The sequence below is a fragment of the Fistularia commersonii genome, chromosome 4 (assembly GCF_037954325.1).
Source record: "Fistularia commersonii isolate RoL2024-O1a breed Wild chromosome 4, RoL_Fcom_v1.0, whole genome shotgun sequence".
Taxonomy (NCBI): domain Eukaryota; kingdom Metazoa; phylum Chordata; class Actinopteri; order Syngnathiformes; family Fistulariidae; genus Fistularia; species Fistularia commersonii.
In genome coordinates, this window is record NC_141287.1 from 14487455 (window position 1) to 14508619 (window position 21165).

Below are 21165 nucleotides of genomic sequence, written 5' to 3' on the forward strand. Positions count from 1 at the left end.
GGGAGAGAGAGAGAGAAAGACAAAGTGAGACGTTTTCACCTGGACATGTTCAGAGTTCCCTCCACGTGCGATGGATCCAGAGGACGGCCTCTGATCCTGATGAACCCGGGGGCCGGAGGCTGGAGATCCATGAGCTCCTGTTGTCCTCCTGGAACCAGAAGAGTTCTCCGCAGCCTCCCCTCTCCTTCCCACCTCCCGGAGCCCTGATGCATTCAGGGACCTTCAGAGGACTTTCACTGGACCTTCAGAGGACCTTCCTCCTGTCAGCAGGACGCCTCCGTGAGCATTCAGGACCTCCTGTCACTTCCCTTCCATCAACTTCTACTGCACACACTCACATCAGGTCACGCCATGGGGAGGTTCTCCAGCCTACCATCTGCTGCGATACTCTGCTGACCTCATGTCGACTGTGTGTGTGTGTGTGTGTGTGTGTGTTTGGTTGTGTGCGCTGGTATGCAGGGTGAATGGTGTGTGTCCATGCACCCTGCGATTGGTCCAGGGTGAATACTCCTCTCATCCAATCACAGCAGGGAGAGGCTCCAACCCTGAAAGCTTCAGTGCAGAACAGGTGGCGTGGATGATGAATGAGTGAATAAATGAATGATTGAAAGAAAAAATGGAGTGAGGGAGCGAAGAAGTGGGTGAGTGAGTGAATAAATTATGAATGAGTGAGTGAATGAATGAATGGGTCAATGAATGAGTGAGTGAGTGAAGCAGTGAGTGAATAAATGAATGGTTATGTGTGTGTGTGTGTGTGTTACGTCACTAATCCTCTAGGGTTAAAGGTTAATCCGCGGGGGAAGCGGATGCCCCGGACCGGACCGGACCGGCACGCGTCATCGCGCGCAGGAGCCAATGAGCGCCGGGGGGTCTCCCCCCCCCCACCCGCGCCTTCCCGCACTTCCCCGCACCGCCACGCGCCACCGCCGCCGTCCCGAGGAGCACACGCGGCGCAAGCATGAATCCGAGCGCGGGCGCGGCGCAGCACAGCCGGAGGTACTCCAGCGAGGACAAGGTGAGCGCGAGGGGCCGGAAGTGTGGTCGGGGTTACCGGAAGCGGGGGGGGGGTGCGCGGGAGAAGTTGTTGACTGGACAGAGCGATTGCGGAGTGCGTAACACCGGGGCTCCGCTCCGGTAATGGGCAGGTGCGCTGTGACGGGGGGATGTCCGGTTGATTGGGGGCGTGCACGGGCGCCTGTGTACGCGTGTGTGTGTTTGTTTGTGCAAGTGTGTGTGTGCGTGTGTGCATGTGCATCTTTGTGTGTCTGTCAGTGTATGTGTGTGTGTGTGTGTCTGTGCGCGCTTGTGGGTCTGTTTGTGTGTTTGTGTGTGTGCATGTGCTTGTGTATCTTTGTGTGTCTGTCAGTGTGTGTGTGTGTGTGTGTGTGTGTGCGCGCGCACTTGTGTGTCTGTTTGTGTGTCGGCGAGTGCATTTGCTTGTGTATCTTTGTGTGTCTTGTTTATGTGTGCCTGTGTGTACTTGTGTATATTTGTGTTTGTGTGCATGAGTGTGTGTGTATATGTGCTGGTTTATGTTTGTGTGTTTGCGTGTGTGCTTTTGTATGTTTGTGTGTGTTTTAGTGCGCATGGGTGTTTGTGTATATTTGTGTTTGTGTCTCCGTGCGTGTGTGAGTGAGTGCTTGTGTATGTTATTTGTTTTTGTGTGTGTATGTGATGTGTGCGCTGATGCTTGTTTATGTTTGTGTGTGTGTGTGTGTGTGTGTGTGTGTGTGTGTGTGTGTGTGTTAGGGTGCCTGGGTACTTGTGTATGTGTATGTGAGTGTGTATGTGAGTGTGTGTGTGTGTGTGTGTGTGTGTGTGTGTGTGTGTGTGTGGTTCGTCTCAGCTGACCCTTTAGTTGTCCATGCTGGCACCCAGTGATGATACATCTGGGTTTCCTGATGTTAAAATCCAAACTCCATGAAGCTGAGAGCATCTGGGGCCTCTGAGGACCTCATCTCCTCCTGCAGCCCCAGGATGGACCTCATCATCTCACCTCTTTGGATCCAGAAGTAAAAAACCTCCTGATTCTGTCGAGACTCTCTTCCTGAAGGTGTTGGACTTGGACCTCACCTGGAGTTGCAGAGCACAGATCCCCACCTGGGCTGGGCCCAGGCTCTGGTGGGGTGGGATGGGGGGGTCCAAGATGTCCAGAACCTCCAGGCCAGAACCCGCTGGTGGTGGGAAGATGGTTGATATTCCTTCTTGAAGGACCTCCTGGAACTCTGCAGACCTTCTGCTTCCCCTCACAGAACCCAGTTCATTGGTCAGAACCTTCTCATTTCAGCAGGAAGGTCCCACCTTCCAGGGTTCTCTGCATGTTCTCCTGACTCTGTTATGGTCCTACTCCTTGTTCTGGTCCGGGTCCAGTCCAGGTCCAAGTCACAGTGGGGACCCAGATCCTTCAAGAACCAAACCAGACCAGATGATCCAAACAAGAAGAAGACCTGGTCAGATGACAGCAGGTCGGACACAGATCCCACGTTGATATCTATAGTTTAGGTTGATTGATTGATTGATCGATGGATTGATTGATGACCTGACCCCCCTTCCCATGAGTTAGATCCAGAGCGGTCTCCTCCTGGACCAGGAGGAGATGATGTGCTTTGTGGTCTTCTGATGAGCTCCTGCTATTTTTACATCACTCCATGTCTGAAGAGCCATTGAAGGAGTGAATGGATCAGTGATTGATGGATCCTTCAGCTTTGAAGGCCCAGAGGGAGCAGAGGCTTTCGGGTCCCTCAGAAGATGGAGCGCCGAGGATGAGGAGCGAAGAAGGTCCTGCTGTCTGTTTATCTCTACCTTTTCCATAAATAGGCTCTATTAATAGGACCAGGTTCTGGAGAGGGAGGAGCGAAGAGGAGAACGTCGCTCAGATGGAGCCCTTTGAAGGTTCTCGTCTCCGGGGAGCGTCGGGATCTCGGCTCATGACGTCCATCATGGGACGTCTGAATCGACAGAACTTTCTCCCTGAGGGATCCAAGACCTTCTGTTTGGAATTTTTCTCTGGATTTCAGGAGAACATGGGGAGAGCCCAAGCAGGAGAACATGAGGAGAACTAAGGAAGGAGAAGATTAAGATAATCCAGGCAGAGGAGAACAAGGAGACTCCACTCGGCAAGAATCCATGCAGGGCAATATGGAAAACATGGAGGTAACCTTGATAGGAGAACATGAGGAGAACCCCAGATAAGAGAACATAGAGACCCCACACAGAGAGAACCCAGAAGACCCTCAGGTCAGAACCTCCTGAAAGGCAAAGTCACATCTTCTCCCGAAGCTCCATGTCCTCCTGGCTCCATGGTCTCCTGGTTCCCTGTTGGTGGCTCATTGTTCTGTTTGTTCTCCCTCCACGTCCTCGGTTCTCCAGGAACCTGACGGTTCTTCTCACAGGCCTTTCATCGTCGGCCCGGAGGGGCGGAGGGTTGGATGGTTTCCTAGCAACCCCCTGAGATGGGAGGAGGAGGAGAAGAAGAAGAGGAGGAGAGGGAGAATGAAAGAGATGATCCCCTTCGTTCCTGTTGTGAGGTTTATTCTCCTCCAGGGAACGTAAACAGAACCCTGGTGCTGCTGCAGGAGGAGAACCTGCAGGAGGAGAACCTGCAGGAGGAGAACCTGCAGGAGAACCTGCAGCCGCTGATGAGGCACCAAGAACCCACACGGAGGACATGGAGAAGAACCTATAAGATTCGGTTTATCCATGAAATCATCTGATGTCAATGAATGCAGTCATTTTTAATGAAATTATTTACAATTACAAATATTTGTATTTTTTTATAATTATAAACTATAATTTTAAAAATTTTATGATGAATAATTTCTGTTTAAATATTAACTATTTAATAGTTAACCTATTATTTCTTTGGGATTAAATCATTTACACTTAACATATTGGTATTTTTTCATAGTCCAATTATTTATGAATAACTAATTGATTTTGAATTATTTGTAATTATTTCTCAACAAGTACATTATTTATATTTCAGTTATTTAGAATTAAATAATTTATATTAAACTGCAATGAATAATATGATGAATAATTTCTGTTTAAATATTAACTATTCAATGGTTAACCTATTATTTCTTTGGAATTAAATCATTTACACATAACTATGAAATATTGGTGTTTTTTCATAGTCCAATTATTTATGAATAACTAATTGATTTTGAATTATTTATATTATGTAAATAATATATATTATGTAAATAATATATAATAATATGCGTGTAATTTACATTATTTATATTTCAGTTATTTAGAGTTAAATAATTTATATTAAACTGCAAAGTCTAAAAACAAATATAAACTTAAAAAAAAGGTGGAATTAGATCATAATATTTATAATTAAATAATTTATTTCGGTATTTATTACTGAGATTGAGGAAAAATTAATTTCTGACTTCAGAAAACAAAATCCAGTGGATTGAAATCCTAATTCCAATATATGCAGCTTTGGTTTTACAGAAAAAGAGGATTAACGAGAAGGTCAATATTAATCACAATTAATATAGTATTGTGTATAATAATAACAATCTAATACTATAACAGAAGTGTTGCACAAATATGTGTTGAAAAGGTTCAAAGGAAAATCATCAAGCCAATGGATCACAATGATCTGAAAAACAAGGGAACCTGATTGGAACTATGACTGATCAATGACTGATCGGCACAAATGGACCACCGTGAACCAGGGCAGGAAGGAATGAGTGAATGCATGAATGAACGAGTGCATAAATGAATGATTGAATGAAGAAACAAATGAAATAATCCATGAATGGATAAAGAAACAGATGAGCGACTGAACGAGTGAATCAATGAATGAGTACATGAACAAGTGCATGAATGGATGGGTCAACAAATGAGTGAATGAATGAGTACATGAGAGAACAAGTGAATGAATGAATGAGTGAATGAAGAAACAAATGAAATAATGCATGAATGGATGAGTGAAGAAATAGATGATTGCATGAATGAGTGCATGAATGGATGAGTGAATGAATGAATGAGTGCACGACCAAGTGAATGAATGGATGAGGGAATGAACAAGTGAATGAATGAATGAGTGCACGAATGGATGAGTCAACAAATGAGTGAAAGAATAAGTACATGAGTGAACAAGTGAATGAGTGAGTGAGTGAATGGACAAGGCAAGAAACAAATGAATGAGTGAACAAGTGAATGAATGGACAACTCAATGAATGAATAAATGGACGAGTTAATAAACAAGTGAATGAATGAATGGATGAGTCAATGAATGAGTGAAAAAGTGAACGGATGACTCAATAAATGAGTGAATGGGTGAATGGACAAGTCCATGAATGAATGAATGAGTGCAGGAATGTACTACTCAATGAATGAGTGCATGAACGAATGAGTGAATGGAGGAGTCCATGGACGAGCGAATGAATGAACAAGTGTCTTGACAGTTTAATGAAGGAGTGAATGGACGAGTCGTTGAACGAGTGAATGAATGTGTGCATGAATGAATGATTGAATGGATGAGTAAATGAAACAGGTGAATGGACGAATCAATGAACAAGTGAATAAATGAGTGCATAAATGAATAAGGGAATTAATGAACGAGCGCATGAATGAAAGTGCATGAATGAACGAGTGCTTGTATTGATTATTGATCAGGAACAGGGGTGCAGCTGTCCCACTGGAGGGAGCCTCTGAACACTGAGAGGGCCGAGTACAGCGGGATGAGGGAGGACGGGGGAGGAAAAGGGGGATGACAGAGGGAGGGGGTTAAAAAAAAGGAGGAGGAGGACAGAACGCGGGATGAAGGGGGGAGGAGAGGGTAAAGAGGAGGGAGGTTTTAAATGTTTAATAGACTGTATCTGCACTCGGGCTTTAAACTGATCACTGACTCATCCATCTTTAACCAGCTGTATGTGTGTGTGTCTGTGTGTGTGTGTGCGAGTGAGTGTGTGTCTGTGTTTCAATAAAAACACACACACTCACTCGCACACTCTCCTACGGGCTGTAATTAATGAGCGTTAAATAATGCACTTCCTGAGTTTTTGCACCAGAGGGCACGACACACACACACACACACACACACACACACACACACACACACACACACACACACACACAGTGAGAGAGAGTGCAGGAATGCTCCAGTTTACAGTTGGATGTCTCTGTAAGTGTGATTGACATGTGACCCGCGCGTGTGTGTGTGTGTGTGTGTGTGTGTGTGTGTGTGTGTGTGTGTGTGTGTGTGTGTGTGTGTGTGTGTGTGTGCTGCCTCGTTTGCGTGTTTTAACGTTTCCGTTTTCCTCCGGAAGCGCTGCAGCTTCGCCTGTCTGCCAGCAGAGGGCAGCAACACCTCGCAGCTCAGTTGGCAGGAGGGAGGAGGAAGGAAAGAGGGAAGGAGGGAGGATGGAGGGAAAAGGAAGGGAGGAGGGATGGAGGAAAGAGTGAGGAAGGAAAGAGGAGGGAGGAGGGAAGAAAGAAGGAGGAACGAGAAGGGAGGAGGGAGGGAGTAGGATAGGAGGGAGGGAAGAAGCTTGTTGAATGTGATTTTTGTAATTTTCGAGGACGGCCGGTTCGGATAGGAACCATCCACAAGCCCCCGATGATCTCCATGGAAACCACACAAACAAGTGCCTGCAATAGCACCAGAGGCGTGTAATAAGGGTGGAATAACCTCTGCAGACATGTAATAAGGGTGTAATGAGCACTGCAGTCATGAAATAATAGTGTAATAGACGCCACATTCACGTATACAGGGTGTAATACATGCCACAGTGGTGTAATAAGCACCGGAGGAGGCTGATGGACGCCGAGCAGCCAGAGGTCACATGTCCCCCGTCCACTCACTACCTCCAGAACCTGCAGGACCTGACCACACGTCTGTACAGGCCACTGCCTGCAGATGGAGCCCTGCCCCTCCGGTTGAGTAGGTAGCTGCAGATGCGAGCGCTGATCCCAGGGGAACATCAGGGGTTCTGGGATAGAACCCCGTGGGACATCCGTTTCCATGGAAACAAAGAGCAGAGTGTCTCGTATGTTCATTCACCAATAGGACAATCATGTCCAGGATGGAACCTAAACACAAATAGTGATGAAACTCATGAAGTTTCGGTTCCCCGGAGGTCAACATTTTGACCAGAACATCGTGATTCTCTCCTTTAATCAGTACTGATCAGATGGTCCCATCAGTTATTGATCGGCTGGATGCAGAGAACAGTAACACAATGATAATCAATGTTTTGAGACCCGGAGGTTCTCCTGGAAATTGACATTTATCTTGGGTCAAACAGAAACATTCCCTCATTGCCGTTTAGGTTCTTCTTCTTCTTCTTCTTCTTCTTGGCTTCCTGAAGTATGTTCCTTGTTAACCCATCAAGCCCCCGGTTCCCTGTGGTTTCCTCTGGCTCTGCAGGACCTGGGTTCCATCGGACCGGACAGGAACTGGAAAGGGATCGGGATCTCGCTGTTGGTGATACTGCTGGTTCTGTCTCTCATCGGAATGTCCATCATCCTGCTGTCCCCAGGTGAGGAGGACCTCCCAGACTTGAGGGAACTGGGAGGAACCCAAAGTTCCCCCTCTCAGGAGGTCCTGGTTTTATCTGGAACATAAAGGAAGACAAACATGAGTGAAGATACAGACAATATGACAATAACAGGCTGTTATGCACATAGGAACACAGCAGAGAACACTTGGGTTCAGACCGGGGGTACCAGGGAACACCAAGGAACACAGTGAGGAACACAATAGGGAACACCAGGGAATACATTGGGAACACACCTTGTAGCCCACCGGCCAACACCAGGGACCGGGGAACACCATGGAACCAGGGAACACATTTGGGAACATACCTGAGTCCACCCAGGACACAGACCTCCTTGCCCACGATGGATTGTTGCCGCTGCTGACTCTGGTCCTCACTGCTGCTCCTCAGTAGGTGGGGGGAAGTCCTCGGGTTCCCCGCTGATGCTGGACGATGTTCTACACCCCAACTTCCATCCGTGTGACACTGGAGCCAGATGGATCAACGGTGGGTGTGTGAAGGTCAGGGGTCAGAAGTCGTATTAGACCCGTGTCAGAGTGTTAATGGTCATAGTCAGATGTTTGTTGAGACCCTGAAGATCCAGATGATATCAACCGTTCCCTAACTCCTGCTCCTGTTTCCCACTTCTCTGATAAATCATCACCTTTGTCCTCCTCAGACAAGGAAGTCGTCTTCCAGAGCTGGGACGGGGACGTCTGGAGGGTCAACGCTCTCACCAACCAGAGCCAACTGTTGCTGAAAAACACCACCCTTGTGAGCCTCGTCCTCCTCGTCCTTCGCACCCCAACGGCAGGTTCCTCGGGTTCCTCTGATCGTGTTCCTGTTTCTTTTCAGGCGACCTTCAAGGCCAGCAGGTTCTCAGTCTCTCCCGACCTGAGCCATGTTCTCCTGGCATACGACATCCGGCAGGTAAGAATTTTTCCCGCCGGCGAGGTCAGGTTCCTTCTCAGGTTTCCACCGCCAGGGATGGAAAGTGACGCTCTGCCATCCCCTCAGGTGTTCCGCAGCTCCTTCCTGGCCTCGTACCTGATCTACAACCTGTTCACCAGGTGAGTGGGAGAAGGCGGGTCAGATGGTGCCATCAGGCTTCTGACGGACAGGGGGGTGATGTTGCAGGGAGGTGAAGGAGCTGAACCCTCCAGAAGTCTCCAACTCCATCCTCCAGTTTGCCTCATGGGGAGTTCAGGGACAGCAGCTGGTGAGGAGCACTTCCTGGTCTTCATGTTCTTGATTAACTTCCATTTTTTTTTAATGGATTAAATCTTTGACAGGTGGTTTTAGATGTGAACTATTACACCTGGTTCATTAACACTCTGGGTAGGAGTGTCTTGGCTGGAGTTCAGGACCCTCTACAATCATGGCCAAAAGTTTTGAGATCATAGAAACATCTGGCAAACACCTAAAAACCCTGAAGGAACAGACTTTGTGAAAGTGCCATTCTCAAAACTTTTGGCCATGACTGTACTAGATTCTGCACACCATTAGATTAGATTACGTTACTTTACATGGATTTGATTGGATTAGAGTGGATGAGACCAGATTATCATCAGATTAGACGGGATTATTATTAGATTATGTGAGAATATCATTAGATGAGACCAGATGATCGTTGAATGGGATCTTTCAATGGAGTTGTTTTTCCTACTCATAAAGGCTCTGCTCTGGAAAAGTACTTGAGTTAAATCCACTGGATTGGATTGCATTATGACTGGATGAAATTGTTGGATTAGATATTATGGATTAGACTGCCACGGCTGATTGTTGTTGGGATTGTATTCCGGGATGTCCAAGCGCCAGTTGACAGTTAATCTGTCGGCTGCTCATAAGAAGCATCTCCCCGGGAACCTCAGCATCTCTGGAACTCTGGTCCAAAGCTTTTTCCCATTTGATCCACGAGCTCGCTGTCTACACTGCGGGTTACCATGACGATCTATATGTCTGTCAATGTGCAGGACCTGCTGTCATGACGACATGTGGTAAAACCCACAGCTTTAATCGCCACAGCAACACGTCCCCATTGTAGATCGCAGAACAGTTACCGTGACAATGCGTCCACCTGTAGACCGCCAGCTTGAGTTCCCATGGTAACACGTCATCAGTTACCATGGCAGCATGTCCCGCGGCAGTGGAGTTGACAGATTCCTCTGCTCTGTCCACAGATCTACATATTTGAAAACAACATCTACTATCAGGCCGAGGTCCAGAGCAGCTCCTGGAGGCTCACTTCCTCGGGGGAGGAGGGCGTGGTCTTCAACGGCCTCTCTGATTGGCTTTACGAGGGTGAGACCGGACCCACGGCCATCTTCACTTCATTTAAAAACAAACCATGGTCGGACGGTTCTCCTGTGTGTGCGTGTGAGATGTTTGCTGTACTCTGAGGAGACTCCAACGGTTCTGATTGGCTTGTGTCCAGAGGAGGTGCTGCGGACGGCGGCGGCCCATTGGTGGGCTCCCGACGGCTCCAGGCTAGCCTACCTGAGCATCAACGACTCCCTGGTTCCGGGCATGCAGCTGCCCCGGCTCACCGGCGCCCTCTACCCCCGCAGCACGAAGTACCCCTACCCCAAGGTCACACCTCCACACACATCACTCACTCACTCATCTATCCAACACTTCCTCCATCCATCCATCCATCCAATCATTCATTCATTTATTCATCCATCCATCATCCATTCCTTAATTCATTCCTTAATTCATTCATTCATTCATTCATCTATCAATTTATTCATCTATCAATTTATTCATCCATCCATTCATTCATTCATTCATCCACCCATCAGCCATCCATTTACGCATTCATGCATTCATTCTTCCATCATCCATCTGTTCATTCATTCACTCACTCACTCACTCACTCACTCACTCACTCACTCATTCACTCACTCACTCACTCACTCTCGTCCATCTATCCAGCAATCCATTCACTCATTCATTCAGCTGTAAAAAAAAACCAAACAGTCAGATGTGTGTGTGTGTGTGTGTGTGTGTGTGTGTGTGTGTGTGTGTGTCTTTGTGTTCCTGCAGGCTGGTCAGAGGAATCCGTCCGTCCAGGTGTTCGTGGTCTCCTTGGATGGAACGTCTGGGACGGTCCCGCTCCTGCCTCCCCACTCACTGGAGAACAGGTGAATGTTTCACACACACACACACACACACACACACACACACACACACAAACACACTGTCCCTGACCTCCCACCCTGTGCAGCGAGCTGTACGTGACCATGGTGACGTGGGCAGGGGAGCAGCTGGCGGTGCGCTGGGTGACCCGGGGCCAGGACAGGGCCGTCCTCTCGCTGTGTAACGTCTCCACCGCCGTCTGCATGGAGGTGAGGATCTGGACTTCTTCTCCAGGAGGAACCGTCCACTCAATGAACATCTGTCTTGTCTGTCCTGCAGAGACACCAGCTGAGGTCCGACAGCTGGCTCCACCTCCAGGTTAGACGAGTAGTAGTTCTTCCTGCCTCTTGTTCGCAAAGTTGTCGTTCTTCCCGCCTCCTCGACCAATCAGCAGCCCTGGGGTCGGTGCCAGGCTCCTCCTCCTCTGCACTGCCCCCTGATGGTCGAGGCAGGAAGCACCACACACACTGCAGGGCACATGGAAGTGTGTGTTAAAATAAAGAAAAAAAAAAGAACAGAAAAAAAGAACAGAATGAATAATTAGTGAGTAAATATGTTCACCTGTCTGGTAGAACGAGGAACCCGTGTTCTCCAGGGACTACAGAACTTTCTTCATCACCACGCCGCTGGACCACCAGGGCCAGGGAACCTTCAGCCACATCGCCATGGTTACCCAGCCAGTAAATCTTCCCTTTATCCCTGCTGATTTGTGGGTGGGGCCAACAGGAGAGTCACGTGACTCCACGGCTGTAGTTGATCAAATAATGATTGGTTGATCCTGTCTGTGTGTTCGTCCCGGCGAGGAGGACAAGGAGGTGGAGTTACGTCACCTGACCTCTGGCGGCTGGGAGGTCACTCAGGTCCTGGCCTTCGACGAAGACGCCGGCTCAGTGTGAGGAGGAGCACTTTGACCTCTGAACCCCACAGAGATCCCCCTTTCACCTCCGAGTAACGTGACAACTGTGTGTTTCCAGGTACTTCTTGAGTACGGAGGACGGACCAGCACGGCGGCAGCTCTACAGGTACCTCCTGGATTTGTCTTAGGATTAGCTTAGCATTGTCGTAACATTAGCTTAGCATTAGTTTGACATTAGCTTAGCATTACCTCACAATTTATCTAGCTTTAGTCTACAGTTTGTGCAGCATTTGCTTGGCCTCGGATTGGCATAAGCTAGCATTAGCTTTGTGTTAGCTTACAATATATGTTGCATTAGCTTACAATTTGTCTAGCATTAGCTTACAATTTGTCAAGCAATAGCTTACAGTTTGTCTAGCATTTGCTTAGCCTCAGATTGGCATGAGCTAGCATTAGCTTGGCATTAGCTAGTCATCTCAGGGGGTGCAGTGTAGCTGCAGTCAGAATGTGGAGCCTCACAGCTAAGTGCCTCCATGTTCTGATCCTGTGCTGCACTGGGTTCTCTCCATGTTTACCTTGAGATTAGCCTAGCATTAGCCTGACATTAGCTTAGCATTCATTTGCATCAGCTTCACCGTCTCATTTTGTGTCTTCTGCGATATCTCTCCAGTGTCATCAAACTGTGACATCACATCCTGTTTTCTGATCATTCATTAACCACTAGCCGCCATGGTCTTAGCTAGCTCATGCCGGCCAGTCACAGAACCCCATGTCTTCTCCAGGGTCTCCACCGTGGACAAGACGCCCCCGATCTGCCTCAGCTGCTCCCTCTTCAGGCCGCGGTGCTCCTTCTTTGATGCCGCTCTGAGCCCCACCCTTCGCCGCGTGCTGCTGCGGTGTGCAGGTGAGCTCCAGCGAGGGGCGCCGCCAACATCCTCTGCTAGCAGGCTTTCAAAATTAAAGCTCTGTGCTATAAATTTGCTCTCAGGCCCAGGTGCGCCTCAGATCAGCGTCCACTCTCTTAGCGACATGAACAGTGAGTGTCTCCATACCTTCTCAACAGGTGTTCCTTTCTTATTACATGATTATTACATGATTATTACATGCGTATCACACGCTTATTACAAGCGTATTACTGCTTAATTGAATTTCTTTTCTGGCTTGTGCTCCTCAAGGTTTCCGAGTTCTGGAGGGGAACCCCCAGCTGGGAGCAGCTCTGTCCACCAGGAGAATCCCCAGGAGTGTGAGGAGGCTCCTGCACATCAATGGCTTTGGTGAGTCAGACGCTTGAACCTCTCAGGGAACCGGCGAGGAACTGAAGAAGACCAGTGGAGAAGGTCATCCGAGCCGCAGGGGGGCGCTGGGGATCAGAACTGGAGCCTCACAGTTAGCAGGTTCTAAGTTCTGACCTTGCGGTGGACTGGGTTCTCTCCATGTTCTCCGTCCTCTTCCCACCATCCTTGTTCAACCTTTCTCCTGTGGACTCTTCCAGCTCTCAGGACGGAGCTGCTCCTCCCACCGGACTTCGATGAAGCTCAGGAACACCCTCTTCTTCTACTGCTGTACGTCACCTGACTCCACCCTCTGAGGGCCACAGGAGGATGTCTAGAATGTTCATCTGATGTTCTCCTCTGTGCCTTGCAGTGACAGCGCCCCCGGTGGCCAGTCAGTGAGTAACGCCTTCAGCCTGGACTGGGACTCGGTGCTGGTCAGCTCGGACGGCGTGATCGTGGCCCGTCTGGACGGCCGGGGCAGTGGCTTCCAGGGCCAGAGGGTCTTGCAGGAGGTCCACGGGAGGCTGGGGACTGTGGACGTCCAAGACCAGCTGGCCTTCCTCCAGTACGAACCCGTCTCCACCCTCCGCTCCATCGCATCAGAACCTGAAGGACCTCCAAGTCCATCTGTCTGCTTACGTGTTGGTCCTTCAGGTGGTTCCTTCAAAGCATGCATGAAGGCGTCAATACCTCCATCTTGGGAGCTGCAGGGTTCCTGGTTCTGACCCTGGGTTCTCTCCATGTCCTTCTGCCTGTCTTCTCTCCATGTTTTCCAAGCTCTCCTGTCTGGGTTCCACCATGTCCTCCTGTCTGGGTTCTCCTCATGTTCTCCTCAGTCCAAGAACTGTGAGCAGCTTCAGACTAAATTGTCCATAGGGGGAGGGCTAAGCCCAGCTCCTCCTCCCGGCGCCTCCCAGTGCTGTGATTGGCTCCTCCATGTATGGAGATAAGCTAACATCCCAGGTGATGTCAGGAGATCCAAAGTTTAGATCTTCACCATCAATCGCTGTTACTATGGCATGTGGAGAGGAACCTGGGTTCCACTGGAAGTAGACAGAACGTCCATAGAGGAGTCAGAAGCTGCTGAGAATGTGAAGGGAGCCGTTGTGGAACCCTGACAACCCTGTCTTCTCTCTGGACCTCTGGTCTCCTGAGGTGTGAGATGTTGGTGCTGAAGCATCTCCACATTGTGCCCCTGCAGGTACCTGACCCGGCTGCCGTACGTGGACGCCACCAGAGTGGGCGTTTACGGAAAGGTGCATTCGAGTACACCGACGTTCCTATTTGTTCTCAGATGATCTCTGACATTCTCCAATGTTCTCTGACGTTCTCCGGTTCTCCTCAGGCGTATGGCGGGTTCCTGGCGTCCACGATACTCCTCTCCTCGGGGTCCGCGCTCAGCTGTGGTGTCGCTGTGGCGCCCATAACCAACTGGAAGCTGCACGGTGGGAATGCTGCCGCCAACACCGACCTGACACAATAATTAGGCTTTTATTTTAAAGCACTAAGTGAGGTTCTGCTCTGGTCCTGAAGGCTCGGCGGCCACAGAGAGATACTTTGGCTTCCCACTGAGACCAGAGCTGCAGTACCAGGTGTGTGTGAGTGTATGTGTGTGTGTGTGTGTGTGTGTGTGTGACAGCCTGTCTCCTCTCCGTCAGATCTCCGGGCTGATGGGGAACATCTCCACAGCGCCGCCCCTGAGGCTGGTCCACGCCACTGCAGATGGTCAGTACACTAACCAATGGGAGTGTCAGCTCTCAGGTTAATTGGTTCGTCAACCAGTTGATTGATTGATTGTAATTTACTGTTTGTAACCATTCATTTGACCATCACGTGACCACCTTATGACTACTATGCTGGCACCATGTGACCACCATGTGACTCCATGTTATCACCATGTGACCGCCATGTGACTACCATGCAACTGCCATGTGACCACAATGTGACCCCCCCTGATCACCACATGACCAACACACAACCACCATGTGACCACCATATGACCATCATGTGACCACTATGTGACCATTACATGACCACCATGTGACCACCATATGACCACTATGTGACTGCCATGTGACAACAACATGCCTGCTACGTGACAACCACGTGACCACCATGTGACCACTGCGTGATCACTATGTGACCACCATGTGACAAGCACATAACCACCATGTGACCACCATGTGACAACCACATAACCACCATGTGACAACCACATGCCTGCTACGTTACAACCACGTGACCACCATGTGACCACTGCGTGATCACCACATGACCACCACGTGACTACAATGTGACCACCACGTGACCATCATGTGACTACCATGTGACAACCACATACCTGCTACGTGACAACCACATGACCACTATATGACTACCATGTGGCCGCAATGTTCCCGTCATATTGCCATCACGAGAGCACCATGTGGCCGCCATGCTTGCTGTCCAGCAGGGAGCATTGTCAGGGTCTCATCCATTGACCTGTTGTCTTCCAGCCTCGGTTCATTTCCAGCACTCAGCAGAGCTGATCAAAGTTCTGGCTGCCGCCAACGCCAACTACTCCCTGCAGGTCCTCAGCATCATCTACACCAACATTATCACTTTATCATTATTCAGATTATTCATATAATTAATTTACAAATAAGAGTTTTTTGTAAAAATATATAAAAAAAGAAAAAATCTGAAAATGATTCTTGTTATGTTCAAAATAAAAATAACTAGCGTGAGAATTTGTTTTGATTACAGTCTAATTTTTTTTTTCAATTAAATACAAACTTGATAATTCTATGATTAGCACTATTTTTATATATTATTGTAGTGGTTCTTGAAAATGTTATATCAAATGTATCTTTATGTTATAAGACACTCATAAGGATCATTTAAAAAATCAAGATTATTTTATGGACAACATAACCATAATAATAAAAATAATGATGAAAATAGTCCATAACCCCCTAAATATATTTATTGATTTATAAACATATTTTTAAAAAAATGGATAATTATTTATATTTTTGTTGTCGGCGAACATATTTTTTATTGTTGCTTTATGCTTTATTTGATGATTATCTATTCCTATAATTTTTGTTCACAATAAAATCATAGTATGTCATATGTCATATAAAATATATTATAATTTCATTTGAAATAGAATTAAAATAATTATTTACTTTTAAAGTAAGTTCATTCTTATCATTAGTGTTATTATTAAAACATTTTACTAAATTTAAGTGAGATTATATAAACTTCAAAAACAATTTAAATTAATTATCTATACTTTTTACTTAATAGGAAATGTCATATAATGGTGAAATAATTGCATTCATATGTATATGTTTCCGCCCGTCAGATCTTCCCCGACGAAGGTCATGAGATTTCCTCGCCGAAGAGCCGCCGTTTCCTGCTGTCGTCCCTCCTGTCCTTCTTCAGACAATGCTTCCGCCTTGGCCCTGCCCCTGCCGCTGTCGCTGCGGCAACCAGGGGCCGGGAGGACTGAGAAGGTCAGGTGTTCGAGGCCAGAGCGATTATTTATTAATTGATCTATTGATTCATATCAATTTTTTTTTCTTTTTTGTTTCTTCGAAGAAATTCCTCAAAAACAATTGAGAACTCTTGAATATTCTTACTTTTTTTGATATATTGGTATTTAATTTTTTTTTTTCGGGAATTTACAAATCTATTAACGCCTCCATGAAGCACCACACTGGCTGGGGCAAAGATTGCGTCTGTGTATATACATATATATTAATATATATATATATATATATATATATATATAACCTTCCCCTCCTTGTGACAATCTGTTGTCTCCATGCTATCTCGGCGCCTCGGTCACTGACCCGCCCTGTCCTTTGCATTACCATGGTTACGATGGTTCTTCCCTGGATCTTCGTCCGTGACCCCAACGTGATATTCACTTCCTGTCAGAGTCCTTAGTATTGGGTTCTGTCCGAAGTCCCTGATCACCCCACCCCACCCCCAACCTCTGGTCCCTGCTGGAGCATGAAGATTCAACTATGTGATTTCAGTAAACAATATCAATAGTAATAAGAGTATCAATATCCTGTGAAGTTCCCAGCAGACCTTCATGTTACATTTTAGACCTCCGGGAGCTGCCACCTTACCATGGCGGAGTGGTTTGCGCATCCCAGTGATCCTGGGAGCTATGTTGTGGGGATTTAGCCCCTGGAAGGGTCACCCAAGGGAAACAGGTCCCAGTTGAAGGACCAGACAAAGTGTGGCTCAGAAGACCCCCATGAAGAAGACAATACTGGACCCAGTTTTCCTTTACCTGGACGTGGGTCACCGGGTCCCCTCCCTGGAGCCAGGCCCAGCGGCTGGGGCTCTAAGCACCTGGTGGCCCGGGCCTTCAACCATGGGGCTCAGCCGGGCACAGCGTGATAAAAAAAATGGATACCTCTTCCCTTGGGCTCACGACCCACAGGAACGGCCAAGGGGTCGGGTGCAATGTGAGCTGGGCGGTAGCCGGAGCGGGGGACCTTGGCGGTCCGATCCTCGGCTGCAGAAGCTGGCTCTTTGAACTTGGAATGTCACCTCTTTGGCAGGGAAGGAGCCCGGGCTGATGCGCAAGGCTGAGAGATTCCGACTAGATCTAGTCGGGCGCACCTCGATGCACAGTGTGGGGTCTTGAACCAGGCCTCTCAAGAGGGGCAGGACTCTTTTTTATTCTAGAGTTTCGGCCCAGCGCCGGTGAGAGGTGCTGGGCAGGTGTGGGCATATTGATCGGCAACGGTTCAGTTTACCCACCCTTCTTGGGGTCCCTAGAAGGGCTGCTCAAGAGTGCTCCTTCCATGGACTCCCTTGTTCTCCTGGGAGACTTCAACACTCACATGGGCAACGACAGTAAAACTTTAAAGGGCGTGATTGGGAGGAACGGCTCCTCTGATCTGAACCCGAGCAGTGTTTTGTTATTGGACTTCTGTGCTTGTCACAGATTGTCCAACAAACACCATGTTCAGGCATAAAGGTGTCCATATGTGCACTTGGCACCAACACACCTTAGGCCACAGTTCTTTGATCTACTTCGTGGTCACATCGTTGGACTTGCGGCTGCATGTCCTGGACATTTGGGTGAAGAGGGGCGGAGCTGTCAACTGATCACCTGGCGGTGAGCTGGCTCTGACGGTGGGGGAGGCAGCTCAGGACCTCAACTCGAGACGTTGTAGATCGGTGGCAAGAATACTTCCGAGACCTCCTTTACCCTGCTGAAATGCCTTCCAATGAGGCCGGGGGCCGGGGGACTCTGGAGTGGACACACCTATTTCCAGGGGCTGAAGTCACTGAAGCAGTCAAAAAGCACTTCATTAGCAGGGCCCCGGGGATGGATTAGGTCCGCCCTGGGTTCCTAAAGGCTCTGGATGGCGTAGGGCTGTCCTGGCTGACACTCCTCTGCTGCATTGCGTGGATGTCGGGGACATTGCCGCTGGATTGGCAGACCGGGGTGGTGATCCCCCTTTTTAAAAAGGGTCAGGATCAGAGGGTGTGCTCCAACTACTGGGGGATCAAACTCCTCAGCCTCCCTGGTAAGGTCTGGTAAGGTGCTGGAGAAGAGGGTCCGCTGGGTCGTTGAAACTCCGATCCAGGAGGAGCTGTTTGGTTTTCATCCTGGCCATGGAACAGTGGACCAGCTCTATACCCTTGGCAGAATCCTCAAGGGGGCATTGGAGTTTGGCAGACCAGTCTACATGTGGTTGGTGGATCTGGAGAGGGCATTCAACCGTGTCCTGCAGGCAATCCTCTCAGGAGTGCTCTGGGAGTATGGAGGTACCGAACCCCGTCATACAGGCTGTTAAGTCCATGTATGTCGGAGCTTGGTCCGCATTGCCGGTTGTAAGTCAGACCCGTTTCTAGTTAGAGTTGGACGCCGCCAGGTCTACTCTCTGTCAGTAATTCTGTCCTAACTTTTATGGACAGAATTTCTAGGCACAGCCAGGGCATCTAGAGGCTCCGGTTTGGTGGCTGCAGGATCAAGTCTCTGCTTTTCGCAGAGGATGTGGTTCTATTGACTTTATCAGGCCATGATATCCAGCTCTCACTGGAACGGTTCGCAGCCGAGTGTGAAGCGGCTCCAAATCCAACAGCATGGTGCTCAACCTGAAACTGGTGGAGTGCCCACTCAGGGTCGGGGAAGAGGTCCTGCCCCAAGTGGAGGAGTTCAAGTATCTCATGAGGGAGGGAAGGATGGAGCTGTAGATCTATAGGCGGGTCGCTGGAGAGACTATGTCTCCAGGCTGTCCTGGGAACGCCTTGGGGTCCCCCCAGAGGAGCTGGACCTTGTGGCGAGGGAGACGGAGGTCTGGGTCTCACTGCTCCGGCTGCTGCCCCTGCAACCCGACTCCAGATAAGCAGGGGAAGATGGATGGGTGGATGGATGGATTAATATCCTGTGAAGTGTTCCTCTGAGGACCTTTGACCTGCCTGAGACACTTTTAAAAAATAAAGGTATCCTGAGGACTGAGGGGAGATTTACAGAATGAAGACTCTGATGTTGGAGAAACAGGAAACACAAAGTCTGGCGTGCAATGATGATGATGATGATGATGATGTCCTCCTGTTCTTCTGCTCACGTTGAAAAAGATCTAAAACAAGAAATAAAATATCCCTGAGAAGGTCCACGTCATGTATCTGAATGTTCTCTGAGATTCAGTTTGAAGTCAGACCGCAAAATGTTTTCAAAGAGCTCATAAATTGAAGGAATTCAGCTCAAACAAAGACTGCAGATTGTAACAATCTTCTTCTTCTTCTCCTTTTGGCTGCTCCCTCCAGGGTCCTCCTCAGTCTTCTATTCTCTGCATCTTCTTCTCTCACACCAACTAACTTCATGTCCTCTTTCACGCCATCCATAAATATCCTCTCTGGTCTTCCTCTGGACCAGTGAGGTGCGGTGAGGTTCATGACTGGGAAGACACTGACTCTTTCAAAGTCAGACTTACAAATACTGTGTATGAATTCAACAGAGTAACATAAATTCACCATTCACCAACTGGCTACTTGCTCATTGTCTACTGCACATGTGTCATTTTATGTGGCCAGCAAGAACGTCTTAAAAGGTCTGATTGTCTTAAAATTAAGTAATATGCATGCATTAACCATAAACTACATTTCCCGCAATTAATGGTGATCATGTTACCCACCAAGTGACGGCATTCCATCATCAGATCGCAGTGTATCCACATCAATGTGATTTTCAACAAGTGGAATTGAGAAATATAAATATAAATATCAATAAATCCCTAAATGTCCAGGAAGAGAAAAGTTGGTGCAGATGGAGGGCTGTTTCAAGGAAGATAAAGAGAATACATCTTTGTGCTACAAGAAGAAAAAGTGGTATGTCGTTTGTGTTATGAGGCAGTTTTGGTTGTCAAAGAATACAATCTACGTCAGCATTTTGAGACACCTCTCCACTGTCTCACAGCTAGCATACATGTCCTGCCCCAGACTAACATACAGCTTTGCCACTCCAGACTTCCTTGTACAGTACTAGAGTTCCTCTCTCTGTACCCTGGCATATGCTTTTTCTTGGTGTACCAAGTCACAATGCAGCCCCCCCTTACCTTCTCTTGACTTCTCTACCAGCATTCTCAAAGCAGATGCTGCATATATAGTTCTATTTCGGCATGAAATCATACTGCTGCTCACAAATGCTGACTTCGTCTCGGTTCCACTACTCTTTCCCATGTATACACATTTTCAAAAAAATCACAAAAATGTGACGAATAAAGAAAAATAAAGAATTAAAAAAAAAAAAGAAATCAAAATAATTCTATTTTTACTTATGTAAAAGTTGTCTTGTAAAAAAAAGAATGAAAGGGGGAATTTTGCAAAAAAAAAGTTGATAAGTTAAAAATGCTGTGCTGATTGAGGACATTTCAGCAATTTGAAAAGACATTTTACTTCAACCCCTCCATCTTCTGGTTTTAATAAACTTTTTTTTCTCGTTCAGAACATATGGACAGAATTTGGAAAAAATCTACAAGGAATCGGGTTCTACTTCTCTTAGGGTAACAGAATCAAATAAAAGGATTTGACGTCCTAAACAAACGACCTGAAAAATGAAAATCTTACAAAATTAAATAAGAAGAAATTAAATTAATTAGGAAAAACAAAATTGAAGGATATCAAATATAACATACTACATAATAAAAACAAGTGATGGAAAATCGAATTAACATTAAAAAAATAAAATAAAGAAAAGAAAATCTGATAAAAAAAAAAAATTAAAACTAAACACCATAAAAAAGCAATGAAATAAAATTGAACCATGAAATTAACTTAAAATTACTTTAGTAAGATAATTTGGAAAATTGTTTAAAGAAAATGAATTACCATTTTTACATTTCATCACTTAAAAAAACAAAATAAAAAAAAATAAAGGAAG

General features: G+C 47.3%; 1 protein-coding gene across 1 annotated transcript; it reads left to right on the top strand.

Annotated features, from left to right (window-relative positions):
• The first annotated feature begins 931 nt into the window (after window positions 1-931).
• Window positions 932-20111, top strand: LOC147234840 (inactive dipeptidyl peptidase 10-like). Its single transcript, XM_086145499.1, has 27 exons — window positions 932-1015; window positions 7391-7502; window positions 7911-8006; window positions 8179-8273; window positions 8355-8429; window positions 8517-8569; window positions 8637-8718; window positions 9680-9800; window positions 9934-10088; window positions 10545-10642; window positions 10726-10846; window positions 10917-10955; window positions 11210-11317; window positions 11444-11529; window positions 11612-11659; window positions 12276-12397; window positions 12482-12529; window positions 12669-12767; window positions 12986-13055; window positions 13138-13332; window positions 13969-14023; window positions 14113-14212; window positions 14301-14359; window positions 14426-14492; window positions 15263-15336; window positions 16117-16267; window positions 19554-20111. The coding sequence occupies exons 1-26, from the start codon at window positions 959-961 to the stop codon at window positions 16261-16263; spliced, it is 2382 nt and encodes a 793-aa protein (XP_086001625.1). The 5' UTR covers window positions 932-958; the 3' UTR covers window positions 16264-16267; window positions 19554-20111.
• The last annotated feature ends 1054 nt before the right edge of the window (window positions 20112-21165 follow it).

Bases quoted from the DNA above. Each gene is read 5' to 3' on its own strand.
- LOC147234840 (XM_086145499.1), top strand. From the start codon at position 959: ATGAATCCGAGCGCGGGCGCGGCGCAGCACAGCCGGAGGTACTCCAGC. The intron at 10,089-10,544 runs GTCACACCTCCA...GTGTTCCTGCAG, and splicing joins CGAAGTACCCCTACCCCAAG to GCTGGTCAGAGGAATCCGTC. The intron at 12,398-12,481 runs GTGAGCTCCAGC...ATTTGCTCTCAG, and splicing joins CGTGCTGCTGCGGTGTGCAG to GCCCAGGTGCGCCTCAGATC.